General features: G+C 42.8%; 1 protein-coding gene across 30 annotated transcripts in view; it reads left to right on the forward strand.

The window, feature by feature from the left end:
- Window positions 1–16,413, forward strand: part of ADGRL3 (adhesion G protein-coupled receptor L3) — an 809,498-nt gene that overhangs the window by 541,226 nt on the left and 251,859 nt on the right. For 28 of the 30 annotated variants that reach the window (XM_073340228.1, XM_073340229.1, XM_073340219.1 and 25 more), the window contains one exon: window positions 10,690–10,770. The exons of the other annotated variants lie outside the window; for them this stretch is intronic. In XM_073340228.1, the coding sequence (XP_073196329.1) occupies window positions 10,690–10,770 (81 nt within the window). The remainder of the gene's footprint in view (window positions 1–10,689; window positions 10,771–16,413) is intronic. 30 annotated transcript variants of the gene reach the window in all.

Genomic DNA, 16,413 nt, shown 5'->3' on the forward strand with positions numbered 1-16,413 from the left:
CCGGCTCTGCCTCAGGCTTACAACTCTGGGATACCCTCCCCCCTCGGCTCTGCCATTTGTCTTCTTCCCCTCTGGTATGGACTCTCAGCTTGTTTCCTGGACTCTGCCCACCCTAGACCCAGTTGTAACCGGCAGGCCAGACTCTCACTTCCATCACTAGACCTGTCAATCCATGGCCCCGCCGGCTACAAGATCTCAGAGCAAGATGAACTTAAATTATCTTTCACACTGCTGACCTTACTCTGTGCCGTTCTCATTCACGAGTTCTCATCTCCTTCTGGGTTCAGATTGTTTCTGCTGCTCTCCAAATCCCACTCTCCCTTCATCTCCTCTGCATGTACCACTTTTTTCTTTGTTTGTTTTCCCCAGCTAAAGCGACTGGGAAGTGATATTTCCTAGCATAGCAAGCATGTCTGGGAGTGAAAGAATAATTTAATGTGTCATGTTTCCTTTAGCATGCTGGGAAAGCTCTGGAAGCAGAACTTAGAAAACATAAAGCCCTGCAGGTCAGCTCTCTGGCTCAGTTGTCTGGGGAAAGGCTGATGTAAAGAGACTGCTTTGTTCCACAAACTGCAGCATATTCCTTGGTGCTGTGACTCAGGTCAGGAGGACAAGGCTGAAATATTCCAGCTCCACAAGATCTAGAAGGATAATTTTCATTTGAGATTTAATTGTTAAAATAATGGGGGGAAGGGTTTTCTCATAGGAGGCATTACATATTAAGTTCTTATTATAAGTAAACACACACACACACATATATATCTGCAGTTGTTCCCACCAAAGTCAGTGGAGACTGATTTTTGTCTCAGTAGTTTTGAAAATGGGGCCTCTCGTATTTAGGTGACATAGGCTCCAGTCCTGCTATCTGATCTGCACAGTCGGACCCACTGCACCCTCATAGGGCTCCCTGGAAGACAGTGGTGTTTTGCATGAGTGCCAAGGTCCACCCATGCAAATCCGATGGCATGGCCAAGGCCTAAAGGTGGAATGGAAATTCAAAATAGGAATGATGCATTCTGAGAGCAGGTTAGCTCATTTTATTGTGCTGTCTGTTTACACAGCCACAGCCAGATACTGGTTATATATTTCCATTTAGTTTTCAAAAACAAGAAGCGTGCATTATGAAGGCTTAACTAATTATCTCCCTCTCTCACGTCTCTTCCTCCTTCCATGATTGTGCTTTCTTTCTCTGACCCAGCTCCTCCTTAGCACCCAGCAATGTTCCAAGCCAGCCGCTTGCTCTGATAGTGACCAATATCATAGTAACTCTGTATCTGCTTGGGAGGCCACGGCTTGAAGCCAATCTTAGTTCTGTTCCCTAGATCATCAGACTGGCTTCCTAAAGAAACAAGGAGCCTCTACCATCCTGGATCCCATAACCAAGGAATCTACATGACTTCTATGAATAACGACACCTTGTGCTTCAAATGTGTTCACTTATACTCAGCGTATGACAGCATTAAGTGTAATATATAGCTAACCAACATATTCAGTGCAGTATTGCAGCTTTGTTCCTCTCTGCCATACGCATAATAGCCATAGATAAGAAATGTTAGCTTCCTATGCCTTTTTTAGCCTGGGAAGTTTTGGTATACCCATGTGAGATGAACTATAACAGACCTGTAATATTTCTTGTGAATAAGGTGGATGACTCTGTGCGTTGGGTTATGATGGGTTACCTTCGAAGGAGTTAGATCAAAAGGGGTTGCTAAGGGATCCAAGCAGGAAAGATAAAATGACGACACAGATAAGAGTCCTTGGGGAAACTGTTTATTGGGGAATACCTTCTGCCTGACTCCAGGCACATACTAAACTGTAGAGAAACCCAGGCCTAGTAAAGGGGGTGAGAGGTTGAGTGAGTGGCCCAAGGCAGCCCAGGGATTGCCAATGAACACTGTGAGGAAGAAACAGATAGAAACTGCAGCAGCAGCAGTGAGCTTCTCACAGTGTGGTGATAGAGGTGAGTGGTCAGGCTGAAATGTATGAAAGCTTGCAAGGGAAGAATAAGGATTAGGGAAAGGGAAATGCTTTACCCTTTGCTTTGCATGCTTTGTACCTGTGGGTGAATGAATAAATAGTGCTTTGTTTCGAAGAAGCTGTTTTTGAGTCTCATTAGCCACCCTCGCTGGTCACAGGTCCCCTGAGCGAAAGGGCTGACCTATCAAACCGATATGGGCCTGTTGCATTAGCAGAGGTGGGGCTGCATCCCACAGATCCAGTCCCAACGTGGTTGTCCCGCATGGTTCCATTCAGAATGAGGTGCGGGAAGCCAGGCCTCGTTACCCGAGGGGTACACTAAAGACAGACTGAAAGGCATCAAAGGCGCAGTTTGTCCTGTAAGCCTGACAACATGGTCTGTGGGTTTTCTGTACACTTGTTCCTTTGAGGCAACCATTTTCTGTAACCCTATTCATACAATTCCAGCATTACTAGATGTCTGGAGAGGGGCAGGGGTCTTACTACATGCAAACATTACTAATCACAGATCCGGTCATCAGACTGTACTGGAAGAGTGCAGTAGACAGTATCCTTTTCCTTTCAGCCCTGTGTCTATCATCTACATAATGTACATGAACTCTATAGCCTCAAGGTGGCTTTAGTTGCTAATGTTGTACCTTTCCAGCCATACTGGCGTACATTTTATACTTGCTGTCATTCCCCACACAAAATGCAAGAAGTAAAATAGCAAAAGAACAGAAGTACTGTACTATTAGCTCCCCTCTTTAGATAGATAATATTCTTGGATTTCCTCTAATAGGAGTCATTAAAGACTTACAGGGGGAAAATAAGCTCCAGGGGAGAAAAACTGAGAATTCATGCTAACCAAAAGAGTTAAGGGGAAGAAAGCCTGTTTTTCTGAAGAAAAAGATAAACTTGGTAACAATTGCATTAATAAATGAGGAGGTGGACAAAATCAATGCAAACTCTAAACATGACTTAATTAACTGCTTTATAAAGTGTATCTGTAAAAAGAAAGCGAAAGAAAAGAGGTTTGGCCAATAGGGAAGTGAAAGAAGTGTTTTAAAAATAGTCATTGATGAAAAGCCAGTCACGGAGTACTTGGAAGAATTTGAACCTAGACAGATGAACAGACCTGGATGAAATTTATCCTATGGTGCATTAGGCGTATTTGTTAACAAATTTACAGCCCATTGATAGTAATCCTTTCCTTGAAAAGTCATGAAGAACTGGGTGATTTCCAGATCACTGGTAAAAAAAAGAAACATGGTGCTAACTTTCAGAGAAAAACTAATGATCCTGGCAATTACCATCCCGCAAAGCAAAATTAAATCGCTGGTTAAATAACAGCTCAAATATTAACATCAAAATTGGTTAATATCTAAAGAATTACAAAACCATGACCAAAGACCAACATTTGTTTATAAAGAACAAACTATGCCAGACAAACTGGATTGCTTTTAGAAGTGGAAGGATTAAATTAGAAGATGAAGCAGACACGGTAAATATAGTGCAATAGTAGATTTTAGTAAAGCATTTAATATAAAAGAAAAGGAGGACTTGTGGCACCTTAGAGACTAACCAATTTATTTGAACATAAGCTTTCGTGAGCTGCAGCTCACTTCATCGGATGCATGCTGTAGCTCACGAAAGCTTATGCTCAAATAAATTGGTTAGTCTCTAAGGTGCCACAAGTACTCCTTTTCTTTTTGCGGATACAGACTAACACGGCTGCTACTCTGAAACCTGGCATTTAATATAGTGTCTCAGAAAATCTTTCTCACAACTGATTCAAATTGGCTTGTCCAGGAGCATGTCACATGGATTGAAAACTAGTCACATGGGCTGAAAACAAAGCCGCAGGGACCAGTGTTAGATTCAGTGCTATTTAACTTCCTATTAATGATCTGGGAGAGGTGGCAAACAGTCTAAATTAAATTCACAAATGATGCTAAATTGGGAGGTGTTAGAAAGTGGGGAGTGAAGTAATACAAAAGAGTGGTTAGGAATATGAGCATTAAATTAAATAAAATTCCATTTTCAGAAATGCAAGCTAGCATACCTCAGAAAGTGAGACAAATACCACAGGTGACCAGTGGGAAGGTGAAATATGATGCCAAAAATAGACCTATATACAACTGAACAAGCGTTTGCACCTCACTTTGTTGACATTATATCAGATAGCAATGCTCACCTAATACATAGAGGCAACATGTAGCAGAATAAGAAATAAAATTTCTCCAGTCCAGCGGATAGAACACTGGACTTGGGCTGAAAGCCCGTGTTCAGTTTCTGGTTCTACCACAAACTTCCTGTGTGACCTTGCCCACATTAATTAATCTACTGTGTTATCTGAAATTGGAAATAATGCTTCCCTACCTGCCATGGGTGTTGTGAGGACAGAATCCATTAGTGACTGGTGGTGCTTAGATACTACAGTAATGAGGGATAGATAAATACCTTAGATAGATAGATGACAATTTCATAAGGAAAACACGCCTGAAATAGCTTAGTTCTGGCCATCTCTTCTCTAGAAACTAGAGGGAGTTCAGAGAAGAGTGACAGAGCAGACAGTCTTCCTGACTGACAACTGATAGATTGGGAAGCAGTCCCCAAAGAGAATTCCCACCATTTGAAAAATTTAACGGGACACTATCAACTTGAAATTTAATTTTTGTTTTCTTTGTTTAACAGTTAAAAGTAGTCTGTAATAACTACACCTGCTCCTAAATTCCCTGCCCTTTGTGTGTTTTTTCAATCACATTTTTTATGTTGCTCTCTGAAAGAGTCACACACACAAGATGGGGAGAAGTTGCCCATTCAGGGATAACAGTGAAACTGCTAGTACATGGAATGATGCCACATGCCCAGAGTGAACGAAGGGGACAAAAATAGAGAACTGTATATTTTTATTTTTTTTGCTCCACTCTCTTTCAGCTACACTAACCATAATGTCAACCCCAAGCATTCAAAAATCATGAGCCAGGCCCTCTAAAACCAAGAGGTTGGCTTTAAGAATCATGAGCTTTTTGAAAAAAATTTTTTTTTCTTTATTTGCCTCCTGTTTTGTTTTGTTTTTGTTGTTTTATCCTTAAGACTTTGTTTTCCATCTTGTCTCTGCAACCATGCAGGCTAAAATCTTTTTTTTTTTAAATTCCTGAGTTTCCCTCATAATCACATGACTCCAGAAGCCAAGGCTTTCCAAAAGGATGCCAAATATTTCAAGCCCTGTGATAGAATCATGGGAGTTGGCTACACTAACAGTGGGAGATAAGCATTGTCACACCATTCGTATTATTTTTTTAGGTAGATTGTGTTTAACTAGATAGATTAGATAAATTAATGTTTGTTGTATCTGCAGTTTCTGCTGGTCCCTAAAATTGTCAGTAGTGTTTTGTACTTTATGAACCAGCCAACGGAGCAGAGTCTGGAGGTGGCCTGTTGTGGCACTTGACAAAATGGATGTTTTTCGGTCTGATGTTTTTGTACAGTGTTGTCTCTAAAATTCACTGCACAGCCACTGAGTTTATTTTTCACGTGTCAGACCTGAAAACAAACGGCACATCCTGTATTCTGTAGCACGCGTGCACACGCACACGCTCCATTTGTGCACCTGCCTGCCTGTAATTCATCCTGGCTCTCAAGCTTTCCTCTCATTCACTCTCAGTATTCATTGACATCATAAAGTCCAATTAGGCTTAATGAGTTACATTCTCCCAGCTTCTATCAATGACCATCACTTTTACCGCTACCCTTAAACAAAAGAAAGTTGGGTGGTGTGCCTCCTTCATTTTAATCTTTCCCCATGTTCCTGTTGCTGTCAGTGGGGAGAAGCCCATCAGTGACCTTTGATCCGCAATCACTGACTTCATTTCCTGAGTAAGTGAAGCATGCAGCTGCTTTGATCCTCCCTCAGACATTGCTAATGTGGCGGAGGAGAACAATGACAAATGAGATGAAGGGGGAGGGAGAGGGAAAAAGAAACCCGAATGAAGAGATTAGATACAAAATTGGCAACTTTATCATTCGTTTCCTCTGATGATTACATTTGATTGCTGCTTACATTTTTACCTGAGAACCAGCTTCAGAAACACCAGATGGTTATAGACAGAATGGGATTTGAAGAGGGCAATGCAAGCTGTTATAATTCTAGGCATGTCCAACTTTTCATCAGCAAAAGAGACATCTTGACCTCTGGTATTCCATCAGTAGCAGAGACTTTACTTTTTGTTTTTTTGTTTTTTTAATGAGAAATTGGGTCATTTGTTTAAAGAGCTTCATCTATTTTTTGAATTCTCAAAATACTTTGGAAAATGTCTGCCTTACTTCTCAAGCAGTGTTTGCCTCACACAGCCATGGTTCCCACTAGGGCTGCCAATGTCTAATCACACAAACCCAAACACCCTTCCCCTCCCCCTTTCCCAATGCCCCACCCATGCCCCACCCCTTCTCTGAGGCCCCACCCCCCACTCACTCCATCCCCACTCCCTCTGGGGGCTCCGGGCCGAGCCTGGGGCAGGGGTTGGAGTGCGGGAAGGGATGAGGGGTGTGGGCTCTGGGGGAGCGTTTGGGTGTGGGAGGGGGCTCAGGGCAGGGGCTTGGGGTGCAGAAGGGGTTGCAGGCTCTGGGAGCGGGTTAGGGTGACCAGGTGTCCAGTTTTCAACCAGAACATCCAGTCAAAAAGTGACCCTGGTGGCTCTGTTCAGCACCACCAATCAGGCCATTAAAAGTCCCCTCGGTGGTGCTTTGGGGCTAAGGCAGGCTAGTCCCTGGTCTGCAGGAGTGTGCGAATGTGAGCAGACCTTTGAGTTGGCTCTGCATGTTGTTTCCTGTCTGAGAATGGGGCATCTGCCAACCAGAAATGTGGTAGGTTGGTCTCACCTTGTCACAGCCAGGCAGACTACAATAATGGCATCTTGTCAGATGTCTGGTGGAGCTGAGAGTGTAGAACACACTGTCTGGAGGTTAGTGTATAATTCAAGCAGCCACTTATAATATGAGTGGCCAAAGTCAGCTCTGTGGTCACAAGCTCAGTGTGGCGGCTGTGCTTCCTGACGACAGAGCAGTGTTCAGCTGAAGTAAACACCTGGGCCAATACAGGCGGCAGGAGGACTGCTCCCCAGGCGTTTGCCAATCATTTTCCTATCAAGGTTCCTATAATTTTCCCAGCAAGAGATCTTAATTTTCAGGTGTTCCAGGTGAGGCTGGTAAGCCAAGCTATCGTTAAGTTTTACTCCCAAGTATGTGCCACCTGGATGGAATAGCAGTAGCTATCTTTGGACATGGATCAAGATGGTTTAATTGGCAAGACAATTGATTAGGTAGAAAGTAGTTGTCACACTGAGAATTAGTCTCCATTGCTGGAAGTGGTCAAAGTAGCCGTGTCTTGGTTGAGGTTCTCTTCAATCCTATGGAAGTTGTTTCCAGTGTAAACAATACTGATATCAGCATAGCAATACTCTTTGGCCTGCATTTTTAGATGGTTGTATGTGTATAAATTGAACAAAAGGCGGCGAAAACTGACACTTATGGAAGCCCATTGTGGAGTCATAAAAGGTGACTGAATTTTTCCATGACTCACAGGATGACGTTTCAATCGCGAATCATTTTGTGGATGAACCGTACCATCAGCCTACAAGAATAACTTGCATCAACTTGGCACTCTGCCCAACATGCCACATGGTGTTGTAGGCTGCTGTCAGAGCGATGAGGACAGCACCGACTTTCTTCCCTGTCTCAGATGTGTTTTCTATCTCTTGAGTCAGACAAAGTACCTGATCTTGGGTGCACCGTCCCCTCCTGAATCTAGTCTGATCTTAAGGCAGCTGGGGATTGACTCCCTTATTAATCCACGTCAGGATTTGGCTATCTATCGGTTTATAGGTAACACTGTTTGGAGCTGTCAGTAGTTTCCATGGCTTTTGCCATGCTGCAATCCTGAAGGTGAGACTAAAGTGATGGAATTACTCCATAATGTAGGGTGCCACCCTGTGCTGGAGGGGAGACACAGCAGCAAAGCCAGGAATTGATAGTTAGGTGGCAGCATTAGAGTGTGTTTCCTGAAGCAAGATGACATGTGATTCATGTTCTACAATCAACTAGAGAAGGATACCCCTCTTGGCCACTGAGATGCCAATGCTATTGAGGGCAGCAGCTTGAGAGCCGACCCCAGTGCTAGGATTTCTGATGCTGGCCATAAAAGGGAGCACATTGGAGGATGATTCTTTTCAGCTGTATTTGTCTTTCTCTTTTGACCATGAGAACTTGAGCTCCAATTGCATATTTTATCTACTTTTGTTTTGCTTTTTGCTACTGATGGGGGTGGGGGTGTGCCACATGAAGGTAGTAGAGACTTGCTTGAAGTAAACACCAAATACTGCCACAGTTACAGTACTTGCAATAAAATTGCAAAAGTTGACCACACTGTATGAGGACTGAACTAACAAAAAGATGGCATGATTGAAGACATCAGGAGTACAAAATGACAGCTTTTTCTGACAGAGACCTCATAGATCTGAAAGGAGAAAAAAGCTGAGAACAGCTGATGAATTAACTTTTAACCATATGCACAGAGAGAGAGAGAGAGGACTGTTTTACTCATTTACAAAAAAGATTGGGTCAGATCTTCCACTGGTATAAATCAGCATGACTCTGTTTAGTTCCATGAAGCAACATCAATTCACATCAGAAGAGGATCTGGACTGGTATATGGAAGATGAAGGGAATAAAATAGATTACAAGATATTAAAATTCAGAGTGGAATCCTGACCCGGTTTAAAGTGATGGAAGTTCTCCCCCTGACTTCAACTGGGACAATATATCACCCTTCAAATCTAGCATAGGATCATAGGGTGAAATCCTGGTTATAATGAAATCAATTCCCAAACTCCCATTTACTTTGATAGGGCCAGAAGGAAACATTGTGATCGTCGAGTCTGTGGTACATAACACAAGCCAAATGACTTCCCTGAAATAATTCCTGTCTCAACTAGAGCATATCTTGTAGAAAAATATCCACTCTTGATTTAAAAATTGCTGGTGATGGAAAAACCACAATCCTTGATAAATTGTTCCAGTAATTACACTCACAGTTAAAAAATTGGGCCTTTTTACCACTCTGAATTTGTCTCAAATTCCAGCCATTGGATCTTTTAAACGTTCTTATAATTTTTACTTCCTCTTCCAGTGCTTTCCTGGGGTTTGGGTCCATGACCTCTGGCACCATAAGTGAGAGCCATACCTCTAAGTCATTAAGGCTTTGATCCTGCAATGGATCTACACCAAACTGTAGGGAGACCAATGAATTAATGTCTATTGCATGACTGAACAGTTATCAGATGGTGACTTCTGTTCACTGTTGACATTGAATGGGATATGAACATGCAAATGAGAAGTGAAAGGCCTCTTAATGTGTTATCAAACATACATTTGCATGAAGCACATTTCCCATGATAAAGCACTTAAAAGCAAATGTAGAGTTTATGACTTGCCAACAGATTTTAAAGCTGAATAATATACAATTATTGCAGTGGCTAATAACGCAAATTATCTGAGTCAGTCTCAGTGCATAGCAGTAAATGTATCCCATTCATGCAGGCACTCTTTTTTTCGATTTAATGTTTTACACCCCTGACGAGATGTTTTCAGTATATTGCTTACACCAGCATGGTGCACTCTCCGTATTCTTGGATGTCGTTATGAAGAACCCCGAAGACTGTACCAATTCTCCACTGTCTATGAGGCTAGCTTGAGAACTGCTTGGAGCAACAACAGCAACTGTCAACAGGGAGCCATATTAATTATTTGGAATGTGCCTCATAAGAGGAATCAACTGTTTTTATTACAGCATGAATATTACTTGAAACAGGAAGGTTATTCTAGCTGTTATCATAATCTATGTATCATTAACTTTCCTTGTTTAGAAAAAGAGATTAACAGCCCAGAAAATTGTTATAGTAAATAGATGAATTATAACATGTTTTTATTATAAATAAAAGTTTCTCGATATAAGCAGTTACCTAGTGATTCTTTGGAGAAGAATGAAGTCTTTAACAACTAAAGAACTGCATTGTAAGGTTGATGATTAAACAGCTTTCATTCATGTGAAAGTGACTGTAATTCTGCACACCAAACTTTACATCTACTGCAGACCAAATGTCGAACAACTGTTTGTGGTGATTTACACCATACTTTCAGTAACAGCTCTTGTAGGCATGAAGTGCAAAGATTGCTATAACCTGGAACTGCTCATTTTCCATTTCGAGTCAGCTTAACAGAATGAATGTTCTTCCCCCCCCCTCAAGTTTGGAACACAGAATCTGCAAACGAAACAGGATATGAGGCCCCATAAGTGAATGCAATGCAAAATTCACTATGAAACTGCAACTAGCCTTCTCTATAACAGGCAATATTGGATCCCAGGAGAAACGTGATGATGATCAAGCATGTGGTGTGGCAATGGGAGATATGGCTAAATTTAAACATACAATAATATCTGTTGGGAGGAAGCAAATTGTTTTTGATATACATACTAAGAGGTCAAATGTCCTCCATAAGGTTAATCTTCATCATTGATTTCTATGTGCGAGAAAAATGCCTGATAAAGTAGAATGTGTTTGCGCCTCTTTTTGGTCATGTTTTAAGCGTGAGGTGTGATGTGCGTGTTGAACTAAAATCCTTACAGATCTGAATGTGAAACAATAGACACTGAAACCCTTGATTTGTCCACAGGACAGGCCCACCATGGGCAGGTTTCCTACGTTGCTCCACCAATTCATCTTGATTCAGACCCGGAGAGACCGCCTTCGAAGGGTGAGTCCGTGACACAATCTGTGTCTATTTGTGCAGTCAGATAGCCATAGGTATGAATGTATTTGATTTGTTTATGCAGAAGAGCCTCCATGAAGAGAGTTACGATGTGCCATCCAGTGGCACGCACTGGGGCAAATTAATTCCATTGACTTAAATAGAGTTACACCAACCATAGATTTGGCTCATGCTCTCCATTTCTTGTGTAGATTTGAGATTACTGTGTTATCCCAGGGCCATGTCGTTCTCCCACACAGTACAATATGCATTTGTGCTGGAGAACTGTCACCCTTAATCCTCGCACAACACTACCTCCCTCCCTGATTCCACTGCATAGCCAGTTTTGGTGGGGACTCTTCCTGCACTCTGGTGCGAGCAGAGGTGGTAAAGGATCAGGGGGATCTGATGGATCTGCAGCTACTCAAGGGTGGTGAGGCTGCACCAATGATATGGAGTGACTCCATTTCACAGCTTGATTTGCAGAATTCTCCTCCCATCTCATCAACTCCTGCAAAGTACAGTACGTTTTTGGCCTTGGCTTGGGAAAGCAGATTTGCCCCTAAAAGATGTACTCAGATGGTTTGCAGAGTTCTTAGATATTTTCTGTGCTTCTTTGGGCTCAGTCTGTATGTGTTCAGATATGAGAGCTCTAAGATACCAAGTCAACTGTATTTGGCTGCATCGTAGTAAGATCTGTAAGTTAAAACCAAAGACGGATATGGAGAAATCTCTTGCTGAGCCAGGGGAATGCATAGGAATATTTACTTTAAAAGTAGGGTGCTACATTTTGGGGTGGAGAGTAACATTTGATCAGGGAGCGAGCGATGATGATCTATAGACGAAAGAAGAAACTAAGAAACTAATTGCCACCTAGAAAATTGTTTAGGAATCCCTTTAAATACATTTGAGTAGTTAAGAAATTTATGGAGATGAATTTCCTTATAGGCAGCTTATTCCATAACTACCTACTGCAGTATAATTTGCAGCTTCCTCAGAAGTAATTTGTACTGATGAGTGCTTGAGACAAGGCATGGCACCAGGACCTCGGATCTGATCCAGTATGGGAATTCCCGTCACATAACTATACAACGTGTGTAATTTCACATGCAGATGTGTGTTTCTCTGAGTGCACCATGTTTAAAATGCAACACGCAAGTGCAAGGTTGAGTATGCTAACATGTGACCATGTGGGTAGGACCTGTTCCTAAATTGCCTCAGCCAGTGCACTCCATTAGCACATAGGGGCGTGCTAGATATTCAAAGGGATGGTTCAGCAGAAAGACACAAATGGCAGGCGGTTGCTGTGTCTCTACACTGACTCAGCTCGTTGATTACTATCACGTCGGGACTTTCTTCTTCCCCTATCAGATTGTTCTTATTTGTTGGTGCTAAACAGTCTTTTCAATGCTTCAAAAACATGGGGGCAAATCAGTCCCTGCCCCCAAAAGCTCACACTCTAAGGCTCTGATCCTGCAACTAACGCAGCACGGGTGGACTGCTGGGCCCATGAGGTGCCCTAATGTCGTCAGTATCTATGGGAGCTCAGTAAAGTCATAGGGCAAGTTTGGATACCTTTACCCCAGCAGATTAGTATTTTACTGTGTGAGTAGTCCCATCAGTGCTACTTGGTGTGAGTAAGTATATCAGAATCTGACCTTGAAAGGCTTCTTTTGCCTTACCCATCCATTGCCCCCAGTTTTTGAAGATTGAGAAAGTCTCAGCATGTGCATGGGCCCTGAAACATATCCTTGCCCCCAAAAGTTACCCCTGAACTTTGCAGCCTAAATTCAAGCAGTGCAGTGCTGCCCCATTGAAGTCCATGAGAATTTTGCCATTCATATCAATGGGGCCAGGATTTCACCTTCAAAATGTAAGGCTTCTGCTGTCTTCCACTGTGAATGTGAGTGCATGCTTATGCAGTGCAGCAGTAAAGATCACAAACAACTGATTGAGTCTGACTATATATGTAAGCAGTTTCTTCGTTTTTCCTGCTTGGAGAACGCAGTTCCATTCCCAACAGGTAGGACATGATGGTCAGTGACCTGTTCTACATCTCTCACCAAAGCTGATCTTTCTCATGGAAGAAAGTGGACTGCTTCCAAAACAGGTGGGCTGATTATTAAAAATCCCATAAGGCTTTAAGAAAAGGAGGACTTGTGGCACCTCAGAGACTAACAAATTTATTTGAGCTTAAGCTTTCGTGAGCTACAGCTCACTTCATTGGATGCATGTAGCGGAAAATACAGTGGGGAGATTTTATATACACAGAGAACATGAAACAATGGGTGTTATCATACAGACTGTAACAAGAGTGATCGGGTAAGGTGAGCTATTACCAGCAGGAGAGTGTGGGGGGGGGGGGGGTGTGTGTGTGAAACCTTTTGTAGTGATATTCAAGGTGAGCTATTTCCAGCAGTTGACAAGAACGTGTGAGGAACAGTGGTGGGGGGAATAACATGGGGAAATAGGTTTACTTTGTCTAATGACACATCCACTCCCAGTCTTTATTCAAGCCTAAGTTAATTGTATCCAGTTTGCAAATTAATTCCAATTCAGCAGTCTCTCGTTGGAGTCTGTTTTTGAAGTTTTTTTTGTTGAAGAATTGCCACTTTTAGGTCTGTAATCGCGTTACCAAAGAGATTGAAGTGTTCTCCGACTGGTTCTTGAATGTTATAATTCATGACGTCTGATTTGTGTCCTTTTATTCTTTTATGTAGAGACTGTCCAGTTTGGCCAATGTACAAACTTAGGCTTGAATAAAGACTGGGAGTGGATGTGTCATTACACAAAGTAAACCTATTTCCCCATGTTATTCCCCCGCCCCGCCACTGTTCCTCACACGTTCTTGTCAACTGCTGGAAATGGCCCACCTCGATTATCACTACAAAAGGTTTCACCCGGCCTCCCTGTCCCCCGCTCTCCTGCTGGTAATAGCTCACCTTACCTGATCACTCTTGTTACAGTCTGTATGGTAACACCCATTGTTTCATGTTCTCTGTGTATATAAAATCTCCCCACTGTATTTTCCACTACATGCATCTGATGAAGTGAGCCGTAGCTCACGAAAGCTTATGCTCAAATAAATTTGTTAGTCTCTAAGGTGCCACAAGTACTCCTTTTCTTTTTGCGGATACAGACTAACACGGCTGCTACTATGAAAGCTGTCATATGGCTTTAAACCCCTGGTTCAGTCTCTGTCACTTCCCCATCGGAGTTTGTCTTTAGTCCAGACTATCTTTATAGTCTCGATCTTCAGCTGTTTCTCCACTGCCTCCAAACAGTGGTTGTAACCTTTAAGTTCTCTCAAAATCTTTTTGTCAACCATGTGCCCTGTTTTAACAGAGGACTCCAGCAAGGCAGATGATGTCTCAGGTTGGGCAACTGAAACATCCAGCCTCTCTTTGCTTTCTCTGATGTCAGCTGTGGTGATTCAGAACTTATATACAATAGCTGCACTTAAATCATCGCCATAGCTTGCTGCAGAAGATCAAGAGGGACTAGGTCAGCAGCAGGCAAAGATGGTGCTGTCATGGGCTTAGCCACTGGTGCAACAGCCCTGGGCCTAGAATAGTGCTCTGCAATTTGTTTTCAGGAGGGCATAACTCATCCCCTAGGCTAGGTCCAGAATGACACATCCACATGCTGACGAGAATCAGATCAGCTGAGAGACTGGCAATAGCAGGAAATGGCGCACACCCAACACACTGCTATAATCGTGCCTCCCTGGCATGGCCTCTCCTGAGCCTCAGTAAAAAGATTTTCAAGTAATACTTGCACAAAGATCCATGGTACATTATTTACTTGTGTGGCACTTCTCATAGAACTGCCCGGTAACTCGGATTGCATAGGTGATTAATGCTGCTGGGATTCAGTGGGCATGATTGCACCTCGTGTTGTGCTGTCCAGGGCAGGGGTCCAGAGGGGTCTGTGAGGCTCCTCTGTATCATTCTGTTACGGGGAGGGGGCTCAGAAACCCAGGTGATGTGCTCACTGTAGGAAGCTAAGCAGATGGGGAGTGAGGCTCTTTGCCGCTGAAGAAGAGGCTGTGGTTCTGCCCTCAGTCACCATTGTTGGGGTTCCCCCAAGACCTCTTCCACTCCGTTGCCCAAGAACTCAGTTTGGCTCCAGTTTCATGACTCAAGTTCCTTTATTTGGCAGAGAGCTAAGTTATGGTGAGTTGATCAGACTCAAGCGTAGGGGGGCGGATACAGGGTATACCACACGTCCAAAGTTACACAGCAAGCCTCTTCCTTTTTATACATTTACACATCACATTGTATTTACTATACACTGTGTCACATGCTTTGGGGTTGGCTTGGGCACTTAGTAGGAACCAATCCCTGTGCAGCATGCTCACCCCATGCACTGTCCATGTACGACTTACTTTTATCTAATCTTACATTCCAGGCTTATCCTATCCACTGTTATCTTGTCCATTGGCAATGGTTCAATGGGGGTCCCCCCTTTTCTTAACTAGTGCAGACATTCTGTTCCCAGCCTGCTGATCCATTGACCTCTCTCATCCTGCCTTCCAAGAAACGAGGCCTCACCCATCTCCAGTTATTCATGTCAAGCCAGGCCTACATTGCACTGCTTATGTTTTTCTTTTCTATATTAGCATACATTTCATTTGCATCATATTCCTGTCCTTCTGTGCTTTCTTCTTTTTAAGTTCACTACCCAGCAACACATTCCCAAGACCACAGTTGTTGTCATCATTTGAATCACTGTTAATGCAAGGCTCAAAGTACAAAATGGGGTGCAAGTTTACCTCCTCTGCTATAGGCCACCTGGATGTAATCTCACACGATAAACTTGCTCTGCCTTTAAAACATCCTGTAATTTTAATTTTGCTTTTATTTTAATCACATTATAAAACAAAACTGGTACAAAATATAAACTCCTTTCATTTATCACGACAGGAAATTTAGTTGTGGAATAGAACATAGGCCAATTACAGTAACATTTGCTGGGTCCATACCAGAAGTGGTCCTCTTCAGCAGCCACACAATATAGGCTAGCAGCATAGAATCATAGAATATCAGGGTTGGAAGGGACCTCAGGAGGTCATCTAGTCCAACCCCCTGCTCAAAGCAGGACCAATCCCCAATTAAATCATCCCAGCCAGGGCTTCGTCAGGCCTGACTTAAAAACTTCTAAGGAAGGAGATTCCACAACCTCCCTAGGTAACGCATTCCAGTGTTTCACCACCCTCCTAGTGAAAAAGTTTTTCCTAAATATCCAATCTAAATCTCCCCCACTGCAACTTGAGACCATTACTCCTTGTTCTGTCAGCATCTTAGGCTTTGAGAAGATTCCTAGAATCGTAAGTTTTAAGGCCAGAAGGGACCACTGTTATCATCTAGTCTGACCTTCTGTGTAACGCAGGCCAGAGACCTGCTGTGACTTACTGATAAAAAGGGTTGGGTATTATCACTATCACTTCCCTCTCTTCTCCTCCTCTTCCTCCTGCTCCCACCACACCATGTTTCTTTGACACTGTTATTCTCTTTGGCCTCTGCTGCTTTACCTCCTGCTACTGTTTTGGCTGCCTTAATTTCACCTCCATGTTATCTCAGCACTTAATTAACCACTGGGTACAGGTTGCTATTGCATTTAGAGAATTAAGAGCATGGTTGCAGTTTT

The sequence above is a fragment of the Lepidochelys kempii genome, chromosome 4, assembly GCF_965140265.1.
Source record: "Lepidochelys kempii isolate rLepKem1 chromosome 4, rLepKem1.hap2, whole genome shotgun sequence".
NCBI lineage: Eukaryota > Metazoa > Chordata > Testudines > Cheloniidae > Lepidochelys > Lepidochelys kempii.